Source organism: Moschus berezovskii, chromosome 19, assembly GCF_049115385.1.
Source record: "Moschus berezovskii isolate FMDL1 chromosome 19, NW_MosBer_1.0, whole genome shotgun sequence".
In the NCBI taxonomy this organism is placed as follows: Eukaryota; Metazoa; Chordata; class Mammalia; order Artiodactyla; family Moschidae; genus Moschus; species Moschus berezovskii.
In genome coordinates this window covers 57,869,278-57,885,294 of record NC_142478.1, presented here as the reverse complement: position 1 = coordinate 57,885,294, position 16,017 = coordinate 57,869,278, and the positions used below count along the sequence as shown (strand labels likewise).

Sequence of the window (16,017 nt, the reverse complement as noted above, 5' to 3'; positions counted from 1 at the left end):
CTAAGTTTAGACTCTCTCTGTACAGAGAGTTCCAAAGGCTGCTTTTGTGTGTTCTGGGGAGTAAGCAGCTCAGGGAAGTTTGGGAAATTACAGGTTCAACAAAGGTAAATCGTTTCTTTACTGCAGGACTTATCAGAGCCTTTACTACGCTCATGTACATCAATTCTCTCCAAGATCAATTTACCATCTCTCCTCAATTCTACAAAACAGGGGTCAGCCAGTTTTTAAGGCAAAGGGCCACAGAGTCAATATTTTGGGTTTTGCAAGCCACATATAGTCTGTCTTGCATATTTTTTTCCCTCACAACCCTTTAAAAATGTAAAAATCATTCTCAGCTCATGGGCTGTGCAAAAACAGATCAAAGGCCATATCTGGCTGTAGCTATAGTTTACTGAACTCTGGATTATAAGATATGTCATGGATTTTAAATGTCACTTATCAGGGGTGAGGGGACATGAACTTATTAAGTGTATGCATCAACTGAAAGACAAATACCAGTTTCAGGAAGGTTAAAATGTAGAGGGGAGAACACTGGGGGAATATAGTATTTCCCAAACTTTTTTTGACTTGAAGTCCTTTTTTCTGCAGAGCAGCTCAAAGAGTGTTCTGAGGAGCCCGCCTTGGGGAAGGCTACTGTGGAAGCAGGTGAGCCCCTGGCCTGGGAAAGGAGAGGTGGCCCGACCTGGATTCTCTCGATCTTCTTGTGCATCATCTCCATGTCATTGTTGAGCTCTGTGACATACGTGAACCGAGCAAAGTTCTTCTCCTCCTTGGCCAGAAACTCCTCGATGAGCTGGTTCAGGTTCCCAGTCCTTGTCAGTTTCAGCAGCCGGAGGTGAGCCACCTCGAAGCTCTCAAAACTTTCCCCCTTGCTCTTCTTTCCAGACTTCTTTGCCTTGAGAGCTAGAAAAGGAAGAACCAGCAACTGTGAGTCTGAAAGGGAAGCCATTCAGAGCACAGCCTGGCAGAGGGAAGAGCTCCATAACATTATCACTGTGCCCCAGGGAGGGGGCTAGACTTTCCCAGGACAAGGAGGGGAAAGTGAGAGATGGAGTTTCTCAGAAACACACCTCTGGCCATACAGTTGCAAATGAGAAGGTAGAAAGGGACAGAAGGGCTAAAAGATCAAAAATCAAATGCAACTACACAGGGGGCTCTCTGAAGAGCTCAGAGCTTTCAACCTGTTCAGGAGAGTTAACATAGCAGTCCTGAGTCTGTTCTGCTTAGAAAGGTCTGTTTGCAAGGCTGGCCCTTCACCTTCATCTGGGAACTTAAATGGCGAACATTTCCCTACGCTGATATAAAACTGTCCGCAAATGGTTAAGAGTGGCTCCTGTGCCCTGACTGTGTGGACAGTGTGGACAGTGTGGCCTATGCCGAACACCTGCCTTCCTGCGGGGAGGCTGGAATCTTGGGATGTGCTGAGGAGAAAGGGCCCACACGACCAGTCCCTAGTAAGAATCTTGGGCATCGAGTCTCTAATGAGCTCCCCAAATAGATGACTCTTCACATGTGCTGTCAAAATTAGAGGCTGGAGGAATTAAGCATTTCCTGTGTGACTCCACTCCACTGGGAGAAGATCTGGGAAGCTTGCGCCTGGTTTCCTCTGGACCTCGCCCCGTGCACCTTTTCTCCCTGCTGATGTGTCTACATCATAGCCATGTTTGCAATGATATTCTGAGTCTTGTGAGTGCTCCTTCAGAATCTCCAAACATGGATAGGGCTGCGGCAACCTCCAATAAAACAAGTTCCTCCTCTAAATAATGGGAGCAGAGCCACAAGGTGAGGACACATCCTGTAGGTTAGGGATGGTGGATAAAATCCAACTCATCCAGTTAAATTTGAATTTCAGACAAACAATGTATTTTTAAAAGTATAAATATGTCCCAGTTGTAGATAAACCACAAAAAATTCTTTATTGTAAGTATCTTTCAAATATTGCACATGACTAAAATTTTACTCTTTGTTTATCGGCAACTTAAATTTAATGGTGTCTTGTATTTTTATTTGCTAAATTTGGCAACCTTGCTACAAAGAGACTTGGGCACCTTCAGTTGAGAGAATGAGGTATTCAGTGGAGAGAGATACCTTCTTCCTTTTTGGAGTGCTCCTCGAACTCAAGACGATCATTCAGCTTGATGAGCAAGAAGGATTTGAGCTTGGTTTCATGCTCATAGACACGCTCCAGCTCTCGGATCTCCAGGTTGTACTGAGAGATGTCCTTCTGCTGGCGGTCCTTCATGGCAGCCATTCGAGCCATGGCTTCCAGCCTGGGTTGGGGGGAAAGGAGCACAACAGAGTCCGAGTATCCAGAGGCTCCTTCCTTCTCCCCCACTTCTCCCTACCAGTCAGACGGACTTCATTCCTGGTCAGTGAGCATCCCTTCTTTCCATCATGGAGATTTCTGGGAGTAGAGGAACCACCTTCCTCACCTGAATGACAGGAGCTCACAACTCTAGACCACCCTCATCTCTGTCACCATCCTTATCACCATCATCACCACCACCACCACCTCCAGTACCATCACCCCTCCCATCAGTACCACCATCACCCCATCACCACTGCCAACACCATCAGCATCATCAAACATCACCATTATCACTATTACCATCATCATCACCACTTGTCAAGTATAATACTATGCCCCAGCCACGCCCTTATATACCCATATTTTTTAATATTTATTTATTTTGGCTGCCCCAGGTCTTAGCTGCCACATGCAGGATCTTCGATCTTCATTGTGGCACACAGGATCTTCTGAGCTACAGCAAGCAAACTCTTAGTCTCGGCAGATGGGATCTAGTTCCCTGACCAGTGATTGAACCTGGCTCCCTGCATTGGGAGTGCAGAGTCTTAGCCACTGAACCACCAGGGAATTCCCTATACTAATATAATTTAATCCTCACTTCCACCCAAAGAAGTCCTACAATAAATTAGTGGTGGTGAAGCCAGGATTCAAACCCAGATCTCTCTGGCTCTAAAACCTGCACTCTTCACATGTGAACTGCATGCCTTTTGCCCCTCCAGGGGTGAAGGCGGGAAACAGTCCAGACTGAGAGGGATCCCTAGGACTACAGGCAGGGACACCTGGGGGAGATGATACAGAATAGGGGTTTAAATCTCAGCTCCACCACATCTGCCACTTACCTGGATCTCAGGTAAGCATTTTGACATCTCTAAGCCTCCATTCCCTGGCCTGTAAAATGGGGATAACTCCTCCTAGGGCTGTGGTGAGGGTTGAAATACTACCCAGAGCATCTAGCATCATGCTTGGCAGACACACAACCAATGCTCGGAGTTACGACGATGATGGTTTCAGGTTCCTCAACACATAAGCACAGCGGGTACAGGGGTAGGAAACCCAACAGGTGGCTGAGACATCTCTGCCCGCAAGAGTCTCTCCCCCAGCCTACCTCTGCTCGTAGGCCTGCGCAGACTGCTCGATGGCCACATTCATCGTTTTCTTCTGCATCAGCAGGCGCCGACGAAGATGCTGGTAGACGTTGTCGTAAGCAGCCTTCTCATACCTCAGGTCCTCGATCTCCTTCCGGAGCTTTGCATTGGTGGTCAGCATCTGGTCAAAGTGTAGGGTGATCTGCAAGGAGGGCTGCGCTTCAAAGCAAGGCTCACTCCTGGGGCATGAGACAAGCTTCCAGAAGGCAGCCAGAGGGTTGAAGGGTCTTCCCCTCACCTCCCACCCCAGGCCCACAGAACCACGGTTGGAGCGCTGCCTGGCCTGTGTGTACACCATCGTTCACCTTCTCCTGACTCAACCAATGAAATGTATGCCTGCTAATGGCTTCACAGACATCACTTTTTCCTTCTCCGAAGGGAGGGAGAGCTGCCTGCAGGGATTTTGTTTGGCCGCGTTGCACTATGTGGGATCTTAGTTCCCTATGTGTTCCAGGTGCATTCACGCACACATGCTCAGTTGTGTCCGACTCTGTGCAACCCTATGGACTACAGTCCACCAGGCTCCTCTGTCCATGGGATTTCCCAGGCAAGAATACCAGGAAATACTGGGGTGGGTTGCAAGTTACGTCTCCAGGGGATCTTCCCGACCTAGGGATCAAATGCACGTCTCCTGCACTACAGGTGGATTCTTTACCGCTGAACCATAGGCAAACCCCTTAGTTTCTCATTCCGGGATCAAACCTGTGCGCCCTGCAGTGGAAGCAGGGAGTCCTAACCATTGGACGGCCAGAGAATTCCCCTAGAAGACACCTTACGTACAAGATTCAAACGGGTTTCCAAAATGTGGATCTGTTTTTGCAATTTCCGGGGATTATTGGCCTCCTGTATTTTTGTGAAGATCTGTCTTTGGTTTACAATTTTTTTCTCCATCTGAACAATCTGAAAGATAGAGAGAGAGGGAAAACCCAACTGTGTTAACATCTGTATGGGGACAAATGCAATAGTTCACTAACTCAAGCATGCTAAAACAAAAACTACCATGTTATTTCTTTTCCTATGAATAGAGTTTTAATTTCCCTCTTGGGTGTGGACTCAACTTAATTGTAGTCAGTTTGGGACAAAATGAGCAACCAAGAGTTTTTATTCTCACTTGTGTGTGTGTAAATTTCACTCACATATGGGCAAAAATTTCACCTGACTCTCAAGCCACTCTTCCTGGAGAAATGGCATTGATCCCCCAAGAAGCCTTCTGTAACCTTGTTTTTGTTTGGTTGGCAGGTTTTTTGTTTGTTTCTTTTTCTGACTCTTACAATAATGGGGATACAATGGCAACCCACTCCAGTACTCTTGCCCGGAAAATCCCATGGACGGAGGAGCCTGGTGGGCTGCAGTCCATGGGGTCTCTAAGAGTCAGACATGACTGAGTGACTTCACTTTCACTTTTCCCTTGCATGCATTGGAGAAGGAAATGGCAACCTACTCCAATGTTCTTGCCTGAGAATCCCAGGGACGGGGGAGCCTGGTGGGCTGCCGTCTATGGGGTCGCACAGAGTCGGACACGACTGAAGCGACTTAGCAGCAGCAGCAGCGACCCTTAAAGAGCAGGTCATGAGGTGTCACACACCCTGCAACATGTAAGACAGCACCAGACATCCAAAAATTGACCCCCATCCCTTGTGACTGTCCAGTGTGCCTTGGATGTCAGGTAGGTGAAAATCCTCTCTATAATCTTCTGTACCTAGAATCAAAATGTCTTTTACATATACATACACAGCGTGTTTCATTCTGTCTTTTTTAAAATTTTTGGCTGTACTGGGTCTTTGCTGCTGTGCACGGGCTTTCTCTAGTTGCAGAAAGCAGGGGCTACTCTCTAGTTGTGGTGCACAGGCTTCTCACTGCTGTGACTTCTGTGGCTGCAGAGCACAGGCTCTCGGTGCGCATGCTCCGAGGCTGTAGAGCACAGGCTCAATAGTTGAGGAGCATGGGCTTAGCTGCTCCACACCACGTGGGATCTTTTCCAGCCAGGGGTGAGGCCCACGTCTCCTGCATTGGCAGGTGGATTCTTTACCACTGGACCACCAGGGAAGTCCATTCATTCAGTTTTAACAGACAAGTATCCAGGAATGGAGTCACTGTATAAATCAAGAGAATGTTCATTGATTTGTCTGAAACTTGGCCGTCATTTTGGAAATCTTGACAGTAGCACAACCTGGATCATCTTGTGGTTTTTGTTTGGCCATGCTGTGAGGCTTGTGGGCCTCTTAGTTCCCTGACCATGGATTGAATCTGGGTCACTGCAGTGAACATAGCAACTGCTAACCACTGGACGACCAGGGAATTCCCATGGATCATCTTCTTTGAGTTGTGGATACAACAAGCCCAAATCAGTCTGCAGTGTGGAATCTGGCCCACTGCCTGTTCTCATAAAGTCTTACTGGCACACAGCCACGCCCATTCTTTGCATTGTCTATGCCTGCTTTCAGGCTATGAAGGCAGAATGGAATAGCTGCAACACAGACCACATGGCCAGTAAAGCCAAAATATTTACTATCAGGCCCTCTGTGGAGCAATTTACCAGCCTTGTTCTAGATAAGTCAGGCCAAAACATGAACATATCGAAATACATATAATTTTAGTATAAATAGCTTTTTTAAATGTTTCCTTTACATTATAGTTATAGCATCATATTGATTTAAAAGAAGAAGGGTAAAGGATTATATCAACTATGAATTTGCTGTTAAAAAGAGGTGCTGGCAGTTGAGTGATTCATAATTTCAAGTGTCAATGACTAGAAAATGATTAAGTTCATTTAGGCTCAGTTCAGTTCAGTTCAGTCGCTCAGTTGTGTCCGACTCTTTGCGACCCCATGAATCACAACACGCCAGGCCTCCCTGTCCATCACCAACTCCCGAAGTTCACTCAAACTCATGTCCATCGAGTTGGTGATGCCATCCATCCATCTCATTCTCTGTCGTCCCCTTCTCCTCCTGCCCCCAATCCCTCCCAGCATCAGAGTCTTTTCCAGTGAGTCAACTCGTCGCATGAGGTGGCCAAAGTATTGGAGTTTCAGCTTTAGCATCAGTCCTAGGCTCAGGACTTGTTAAAAATATGCTTTCCTCAGAAGAACTTCTTCTGCTTTTATGGGCACAGATCTCAGCAGCCTCCCTTAAGGGGTAGCAGCCTGTATTAATTAGGAACACATGCAACAACAAATTATAGAAAGCCTGACTAAATCGTGGTTTAAACAAATTATGGTTTATCTTTCTCTTATAATACATTGATGGCTTAAGTTCAGTAACTGAAGGATATAAGGACACGATCTGTATAATTCACCTGACTTCTCTCTCAAAACATGGCTTCCACAGCACCAGCCTTCACAGTTATGTTCCATGGAGGAAAACAGAGGAAGAAATATGGATGAAGGGTAAGACCTATATCTAAGACGTTTGCTCCTTCTAAGAAAAGCTATGGAAACTGTAGATATTATATTCAAAAGCAGAGACATCACTTTGCCAACAAAGGTCTGTCTAGTCAAAGCTATGGTTTTTCCAGTAGTCATGTATGGATGTGAGAGCTGGACCATAAGGAAGGCTGAGCACTGAAGAACTGATGTTTTCAAACTGTGGTGCTAGAGAAGACTCTTGAGAGTCCCTTGTACAGCAAGGAGATCAAACCAGTCAATCTAAAGGAAATCAACCCTGAATATTCATTAGAGGGACAGATGCTGAAGCTGAAGCTCCAACACTTTGGCCACCTGATGCAAAGAGCTGACAATGGAAAAGACCTTGATGCTAGGAAAGATTGAGGGCAGGAGAAGTGGATGACAGAGGATGAGAAGGTTGGATGGCATCATCAACTCAGTGGACATGAGTTTGAGCAAGCTCTGGGAGATGGTTAAGGACAGGGAAGCCTGGCGTGCTTGCAGTCCATGGGGTTGCAAAGAGTTGGACACAGATGAGTGACTGAACAACAACAAACCAGTTGGAGTCACTGAGCTGGAGGGGCATCTGGTAGGGAAACATCCAGAAAACATTTCCTTATTCCTAAAAGAGAGTCATAGGAAGAGATGGTCTATCTTCTCTTGAAGATGTTGCTCCATATGGATGTGGTGCCTGGAATTGCTGCTGCAGTCCTGCCCACAAAGGACAAATACTTTGATAACCTAACTGAGCTGCTGAATCAACCAACCTGAAGCTTGCATTATTTTTATACTTCCTGTTGGCTTTAGTCACTAAGTAGTGTCCAACTCTTTGCAACCCCATGGACTGTAGCCCACCAGGCTCCTCTGTCCATGGGATTTCCCGACAAGAATGGTGGAGTGTGTTGCCATTTCCTTCTCCAAGGGATCTTCCCAATCCAGGGATCAAACCCAAGTTTCCTTCATTAAGGAGCAGATTCTTTACAACTGAGCCATGAGGGAAGCCTGCTACTTCCTGTTAAACGAGCTAAAAACATTTTCTTATTGCCAGTACTTTACTCAGGGAAGGTGGGCTCTGCCCTCAGGCCCAAGGGATAAATCATCATCGATCTAAACCAGGGGCTGGGAAACTTTTTCTAAAAGGCCAAAACAGTAAATATTTTAGGCTTCGAGGACCAAGAGACTCACATAACCATTTTAGAGTATGTGAGTATGTAGATACTCACATAACCACTTAAAAAGCAAACATTTAAGATGTAAAACCATTCTTCACTGGAGGGCCATAAACAAACAGACCAGACTTGGTGCTTGCACCATAATCTGCTGCCCCTGGTATACCCCAAACCAATTCTGGAAATTCCACAATTTCTCTTTACCAGTGATTGGCAAAGGAATGGACCTATACCCCAACCCTGGTCAATCAGAGAAAATCTGCTGGAGGGATTTTGTGAGTTATTCTCCCTTTCATAAGAAGAGAATATCATGTAGGAAAAAATCCCATCCATTCTTTATATTTTTGAGTGCAATTATATGAAATATTATACCAGCTAATGTATATTATACCATTATACAAGATGGCTATTTGGCAGCCATCTTGTATGAGGCCAAGAAAGTCACAGAGAAAAATAAAAATCCATCATTGCAGAGTTGCTAAACCATCCCTAGGATGGCCTGTTTCCAGTCAGACATCTTATTATGTGAGAAAAACAAACCTCTATTTTCCCAGCTACTTCCAGTCAGGAACTGCATTACTTGCAGCCCAACATATTTCTCAAGCAAGATGGTGGCTCAGAAGATCAGACAGACATCAATGGAACCAGTGGATCTCACACAAAACTGGCAAGGTAAAGAAATGCTGCTTATGATTGACATCAGCCAGGTTTTGGACTTTAGCTGGAACACACTGTCTCTCTCCCCCACAGATTCCCTCAGAGCAAAATCAAATTGCTTCATCAGCGCTGACAAAGTCAGGTTCAAGTCAAGCCAGGCTCCTTTTCCACTTGGCTTTCTTTCCTGTTCTATGCACAAGGCAACATCCTCAACACAAACCCACTCCAGCTCTCTTCTGAAATAAAACAAATGACTTGTTTTGATTTATGGGAGGGTAGCGTCCTCCCCCATATATCAGGTGTGGCCTCTGCAGCTCTGAAGGGCTGCCTGTCCCTGCCTGACCTGACCCCTAGAGTCCTTAGGCTCCAGCACCTTGCCAAAGGAAATTATGGCATCAGCTCTTGTGACTAAATTCAGAGCTGTATTCCCTTTGGCACCTTTATGTCAGACACTGCTTTTGTGTTGCTGAAAGTAATTAGGCTTCAGCCCAATGGGAGACATTACCCAAGCCTGTAGCTGAAGGAGAAATGCATTTCCTACACGAGATGCCCAGCAGGAAGGCATCAGCTTATTAATTATTCTGTGAGGCCAAGCAGGGCCCAGTGGTATCCTTGCCTCCAGTGACCCCTTGAAAGGACAAAGTTCTGGGCACTGTGTGGTGGACACAGCAGGAGGGGATCCTGGGAGCTGGGATGGAATTAGACCAAGAAGGTTTTTGTGCTGGGCAGTGAGTGCCATACTCTTTGGAGGATTAGCAAACTAAATCGCCTTTTCTAATGTTTCTGAGAATCCACATCCCTGTTTCTTTTTTCAATTTTTCCTTGTTCACTTTTTAAAGCATTTTTTTTCTTTGATGTGCACCATTTTTAAAGTTTTTATTGAATTTGTTACAATATTATTATTTTTTAATGTTTTGGTTTTTTGACCGCAAGGCATGTGGGATTTTAGCTCCCCAACCAGGGATCGAACCTGCACTGTCTGCGTTGGAAAGCAAAGTCTTAATCACTGGACCACCAGGAAAGTTCCCTCTTTGTTCACGTTTATTGCCTTCTTCTCATACATTTATATATTCATTCATTCACTCATTCATTAATGTTTATCAAACCACTGGTTGGTGCCAGACAACAGGGGTATGACAGTATCCAAGACAGAGTGGCCCCAGCCCTCAGGGAACCTGCAGTCTAAGACTGGAAACAACCCAGGAAGCATGTTGACTCCTAGGAGGGGGGAGATAGAAGATAATTTGGACACACACAATAGGGGCACATAGCAGAGAAAAATGAAGGGACAACTATCTTGCATAAACAGCATTTGAGCTGAGACCCAAAGGATGAATAAGACTCCCCCAAGCAGACAGGATGGGACCCCGCACTCCAGGCAGAGGGAACAGCACGTGCAAAGGCAGAGATGAGAGACAGCAGTGTGGGCCCATAAAGGCGGCCTCTGTGGATGGAGCACAGAGGACAAGAGAGGTGGGGGCATTCACTCCAGGTTCCAGAGTGCCCTACTTCTCTGAGTACCCCCTCTGAGTGTGCTATTTGTTCCTGGCCAGGAACCTAATACCAGTGGGATATACTTTAAACTGGAAAGAGGCCATAGAGAAGGCCTCCCTGAGACCTGAGAAAGTCACCTTTAGGCTGAGAAACGGAGAAGGCAATGACACCCCACTCCAGTACTCTTGCCTGGAAAACCCCATGGATGGAGGAGGCTGGTAGGCTGCAGTCCATGGGGTCGCGAAGAGTCAGATACTACTGAGCGACTTCACTTTCACTTTTTACTTTCATGCATTGGAGAAGGAAATGGCAACCCACTCCAGCGTTCTTGCCTGGAGAATCCCAGGGATGGGGGAGCCTTATGGGCTGCCATCTATGGGGTCGCACAGAGTCAGACACGACTGAAGTGACAGCAGCAGCAGGCTGAGAAAAAGATAAGCAACTAGAGTGAGGCATTTGGGGGCAGCATATGCAAAGGCCCTGAGGTGAGAAAAGACAGCGTTATTTGAGGGGGAAAAGAGAAAGTCTTTTGCAGCTGGAGTGAGAAGACTTAAGGAAGGAATAACATGGGATGAGCCTAGAGGGGTAGGCAGGGGCTAGATCACATAGGGACTTTCAAGCCACAGAAAGGGATGAACGCTGTCCAGCAAATGTCTCTAGATCTTTGTTTTCTGGCTCCATGAGGACTGCACTTCCTAGGCCCTTTTGTGAATGGGTAGAGTTGACTATTTTTGGATGGGTATGGGCACTGGGGGTATTTATGGGTTTTGTAGACTGTCTTGAGTCAATGGGTCATGAGCAGACGTGACACACTGGAGCACTCAATTGCCAGGGTGAGACCCTCAGGATCTCATTTTTTTCTACCACAACCCCTGGCAATGTCCAAGATGGGGGCTATCCCATCAGCCTGGCCCCAGGATGAGAGGATTTAAGAGCCCCTAGTACTATTGCCTAGAAAATCCCATGGATGGAGGAGCCTGGTAGGCTGCAGTCCGTGGGGTTGCTAAGGGTCGGACACGACTGAGCGACTTCACTTTCACTTTTCACTTTCACACATGGGAGAAGGAAATGGCAACCCACTCCAGTGTTCTTGCCTGGAGAATCCCAGGGATGGGGGAGCCCTCTATGGGGTCACACAGAGTCGGACACGACTGACGTGACTTAGCAGCAGCAGCAGCAGCAGTCAATCCATAATAGACCATAAATCGTGTACGAAAAAGAAACCTTTGTTGTTTTAAACCACTGAGTTGGGGAGAGGGAGTGTTTGTTACTGCAGCATACCTAACCTCTCCTGACTGATACAGTAAGGATTTGGGCATTTATTCTAAGTGTAATCGGGAGGCACTGGAGACCACAGTGGGGAAATGGATCAATAGAACTGAGAGATTAGGGGTTACAATGGTGGTAGAGACAGGCTTAGAAAAGCCAGCAGTGCAGGGTACGGTGGGGAGTACACCTCCCCCACTCCTTCCCTTTAAGAGAAAGACCACACCTTCTCATCCAGTTCAGCCAACAGCAGTTTCATTGATTTAATCAGGGCCTCGTAGTCCTCCTTAGTTTGCAGCAGGAAACGCAGTTCCATGTAGTTTTTCTCATTGAGATCCAGGTTCCTGGAGGACTTGATGAGATTCAAAAGCAGGGTGATCTCATCCTGCTCCTCCTGCAGGGTCTTGATTTCCTTGCTGTTGGGAAAGCAGCACACGATTAACCCTGAACCCCTGGCTTTGCCTGGATCGGACACTCCAGGGCCCTTGACCCTGAAAGGAGACTCAGAGAGGTGCTTCCCAACCCAGCGAGTTGGAAGGAACTCACTCAAGGTCTCTAGTTCAGGTCCTGAACTTACATGACCTCTGACCCCGTTCACTGCAACTTCCACTGCTCTGCACCTTTCTCTGAGTGATACTTTTTTTTTTTTTCTCCTCAGAACAATTTGCAGCTATGCCTGTCAAAACCCATTACCTAGACATGGTGGGAGCTCCCAAGTTTTCTTTTGCCAGCAGCTCACTGGCATCTGTCTGATTTTGCAGGCCTTCCTTTCCAGCTTTCCAGCCAATTATCTCTGGTAATGACAGGCAAACCCATCAGACATGACCTTTCGACTGTGCATCAACACAGAGCTGCACAGGAACCTCTAACCCCCACTGGCTCCTCTATTCGGGGGCTAATGGTTTATGAAATTGGCTGACATGAGTCTTCTTTCTCTCCCTTGTCTACTCTGGAGAAGAGAGGGGGTTGAGCACGTGGGCAAACGGAGATTTTGAAAAGAAAAGAAGGCTTGGGCAACCGCACAGCAACTGAACAATGTGAAGTTGCACAGAGGCCAAATTTCTTGCAAAGTCCTTGCAGCCTATTCCTACTGTTCAGTGCGATTTGCAGGCTTGCTACCTCAATGTCCTTGGGAAGCTTGGAGAAATGCAGCATTTCAGGTCCCAACCCAGGACCTACTGAATCAGAATCTGCTTTGCAACAAGATCCTCAAGTGACATTTATGCACTTTAAAGTTTTGGAAGCACCACTCTAGAAGAGTAAAGAACATTCAAGGGCAGGGGCCTGCAAAGACTTTTCTATAAATGGTAAAGAGTAAATATTTTAGGTTTTGTGGGCCAGAGGACCTCTGTTGCATCTACTCAACAGAACAACCATATGAAACACAAAAATGAATAAGTGTAGCTATGTGCCAATAAAACTTCATAAAAACAGGCAGCCAGTAAGACTTGGCTCATTAGCCACTACTGCTCTAAAGCAGCACAGTCCAGTAGATTATTCTGTAGTGATGGAAACATTCTCTAGTTGCTCTGTCTGATAGTATCCACTAGGCACATGTGGCTACTGAGCACCTGAAATGTGGTTGGTGAAACTGAAGAACTGAATTTCTAGTTTTATTTATTGTAACTTATTACCAGTGTAAATGGCCACATGCTGCTAGAGACTGCCAGAGAGCTCATCTAGTTCTAGAGCATCTTGTCTTCTAAACCTGGCCCTTGGGACTTCTCTGCCCCTCTTAAGCCCCTGATGGGAGGGATCTTTGTAAAGTTACAAAGAAAAAAGAGAGAGAGCAGGATAATCCAGCAAAGACAGGCTTTCAGGGTGTAGTGAGGTCAGAAAAAAGCAAAGGGAAGGTTTGTCCATCTTTAGGCCAGGCTGGGACTGCAGTGAGGGGAGTGAGGTGCTTCAAAAATTAAGGAGATCTTCACTCTCAGGTGGTATAGGTGCAAGGTCAGTGCTGGGAAAAAGCACTTCCTTAAATATTGTACCCTAACTATCTCACTTACCTCAACCCAGTTTTCCTCCTATTTTGAGATGTTTATGTCTACTCTTCCACTCCCCTTCCCCACTTCAGTTCCATCACAGTGAAACCAGATCAAATGGACTGGGGTAGGGTAGAGTAGGATGCAGAAGAGTAAGAAAGATTCAAGGAAAACTGGAGACACACCAAGAAGTAGGCATTCCCTGATGCCCACACCAAGGATAGACTGTGAATCAAGATCTCCAGGCACAGAAGTGCAGGTTGTGGACTGCACAGCCCAAGGGAGCACCATCTACTTGAAAACGTATCACCGATTTGCTGATTTATTGTACTTTTCTGAGAGACCAGTTCAGTTCAGTTCAGTCGCTCAGTCATGTTCAACTCTTTGCGACCCCATGAACTACAGCACACCAGGCCTCCTGGAGTCCACCCAAACCCATGTCCATTGAATCGGTGATGCCATCCAACCATCTTATCCTCTGTTGTCCCCTTCTCCTCCTGCCTTCAATCCTTCCCAGCATCAGGGTCTTTTCAAATGAGTCAGCTCTTCCCATCAGGTGGCCAAAGTATTGGAGTTTCAGCTTCAGCATCAGTACTTCCAATGAATATTCAGGACTGATTTCCTTTAGGATGAACTGGTTGGATCTCCTTGCAGTCCAAGGGACTCTCAAGAGTCTTCTCCAACACCACAGTTCAAAAGCATCAATTCTTCGGCGATCAGCTTTCTTTATAGTCCAACTCTCACATCCATACATGACCACTGGAAAAACCACAGCCTTGACTAGACGGACCTTTGTTGACAAAGTAATGTCTCTGCTTTTCAATATGCTGTCTAGGTTGGTCACAACTTTACTTCCAAGGAGTAAGCATCTTTGGCCGTGTTCTAACAAAATCTCTACATAACAATGATATTTCCAACAGATAGCAGTAAAGAATCTTGAGAAAAGGGTGCTTTTTTCTAATTCACATAGTGATCCCATATTGACTAGCAGTGGCTCTGAGAAAGCCAATCCATGGAAAAATCTAAAGAACTCCTCTAGCCTCTGAACTTCACATATCATCTAACTCAAATTTTCTTTCTAATAACAGGCAGTTACTGCCTGTATAAACATTTTAGATGTAGTTAAGGAATCACCTTTCCTTGGACAGAATCTAAGAATGCCTGTTTAACATTTGTTTCTTCAACCCCTGAGAACACCTTTCTGTTGCCCACGGAAAACTATACATAATTTCTAGGGCAACTCAATTTCATATATTTCGTCTTGAAGATCCCCGAAGGTCACATAAGCAGGAAACGTCCTTTGGGGTATCCACTGCCAGGTGATTTCCCCTTCTCTGGGAACTCCCCACCTTCATTGCTAGAACTGCTGGGGATACCCATAGCTATTTTTCGTCCTATAGTTCAACACCTAGACCACAGCTGACGGGGCCAGAAGTAGACACCAGACCCAAGCTGAGACAATCAGATTCTCCCTCTCCTGAGAATTCTGGGATGGATTCTCAGAATCTGGAATTGATTAAGGACAGTCTCTCTGTGTGGCCCTTGGTAGCTCAAGAATTGGAGGAAGCCATCTCCCACCAGCCACAGCTGAGACTCAAGAGAAGGAAGAACAAAACCCATGTGTTGAAAGAAACAGGAACCAGAAACGGCTTCTAGTTTGGGTCCTTCCCTGAAACATGGGTGCTCTGCTCCCCTTGGGGTCCCTGAGACACCCTGAACTCTGAGAATGTATCTCCTTTCCCCACTGAAGCTATCCCAAATGGGTCTGTGCCCCAGAGGCCACATCAGAAGGTAAGTCCCATGAAACCAAACCCCAGATTTTCTCTGACCATCACTTACTGCTGGTTCGTGATCTTCTGCTGGGAGCGGAAGTTAAAGGACTTCCGACTGTCCACCATCTTCCGGAACTGCTGCCTCAGCTTCCGAAGCTCCCCCTCAACCAGCTGCCCTTTGGTCTTCTCCGAAGTTTCCTGGGAACTTTCAGGGTCTTTTCTCCTGTGCTTCTTCCGGGTAAGACAGGGTGGGTATTAAGCAACAGGTTAGGTGACTTGAAAAGCCCACATTTCAACTCAAGGACGGAGGGCAAGAAGAGTGCTTGGGGCAGAGCTAGAGTTGAAAGACAACCCTTGGGTGATGTCAACTACTTGTGTGTTACATGGAAAACATGCCCTGGGTTGCTGGGATGGAGAGGAAGCTGGGCCTCATTATTACATACTGAAGAGGTGGCCTTGCTGCGTGACCTTGGGTGAGTCACTTAACATCTCTGAGTCTCCAGTCTTTCATCTATAAAATGGGTGCACACAGATTTGCTGTCAAGATTCCATGAGCTCATATGTGTTCGGTGGACAGCACAATGCCTAACCCCACAGTAAACTCTCTATACATAGGAGCTATTATTACCCACCATTGGCATCTTGAAGGAATTGTGCTTTTCCTCTGCTCAGACACCGTACCAGGGAGGTCAAAGCCAGCAAGTGCTCCTTTCTCTCTCTGCAATGCCCTGTCCACAGTGGCAAAACAAAGAAAACTTGTGAGCCACCCCTGCTGGTGGTGCCGGACCCAGCAGCCCCTCTCCCTTCTCCACCCCCCGCAGACCTCCCTCCTCCCACAGTTT

The 16,017-nt window shown here is 46.5% G+C and overlaps 1 protein-coding gene across 1 annotated transcript in view; it reads right to left on the bottom strand.

The window, feature by feature from the left end:
* The window catches only part of CCDC63 (coiled-coil domain containing 63), a 32,664-nt gene extending 17,252 nt beyond the window's left edge, over positions 1 to 15,412 (bottom strand). Inside the window, exons 1-6 of the mRNA XM_055405350.2 lie at positions 15,243 to 15,412; positions 11,648 to 11,837; positions 4,234 to 4,353; positions 3,414 to 3,595; positions 2,089 to 2,270; positions 683 to 903 (exon numbers count right to left, since the gene is read on the bottom strand). Of these exons, the coding sequence (XP_055261325.1) occupies positions 683 to 903; positions 2,089 to 2,270; positions 3,414 to 3,595; positions 4,234 to 4,353; positions 11,648 to 11,837; positions 15,243 to 15,301 (954 nt within the window). The 5' untranslated portion in view covers positions 15,302 to 15,412. The remainder of the gene's footprint in view (positions 1 to 682; positions 904 to 2,088; positions 2,271 to 3,413; positions 3,596 to 4,233; positions 4,354 to 11,647; positions 11,838 to 15,242) is intronic.
* Between the last annotated feature and the right edge of the window lie 605 nt (positions 15,413 to 16,017).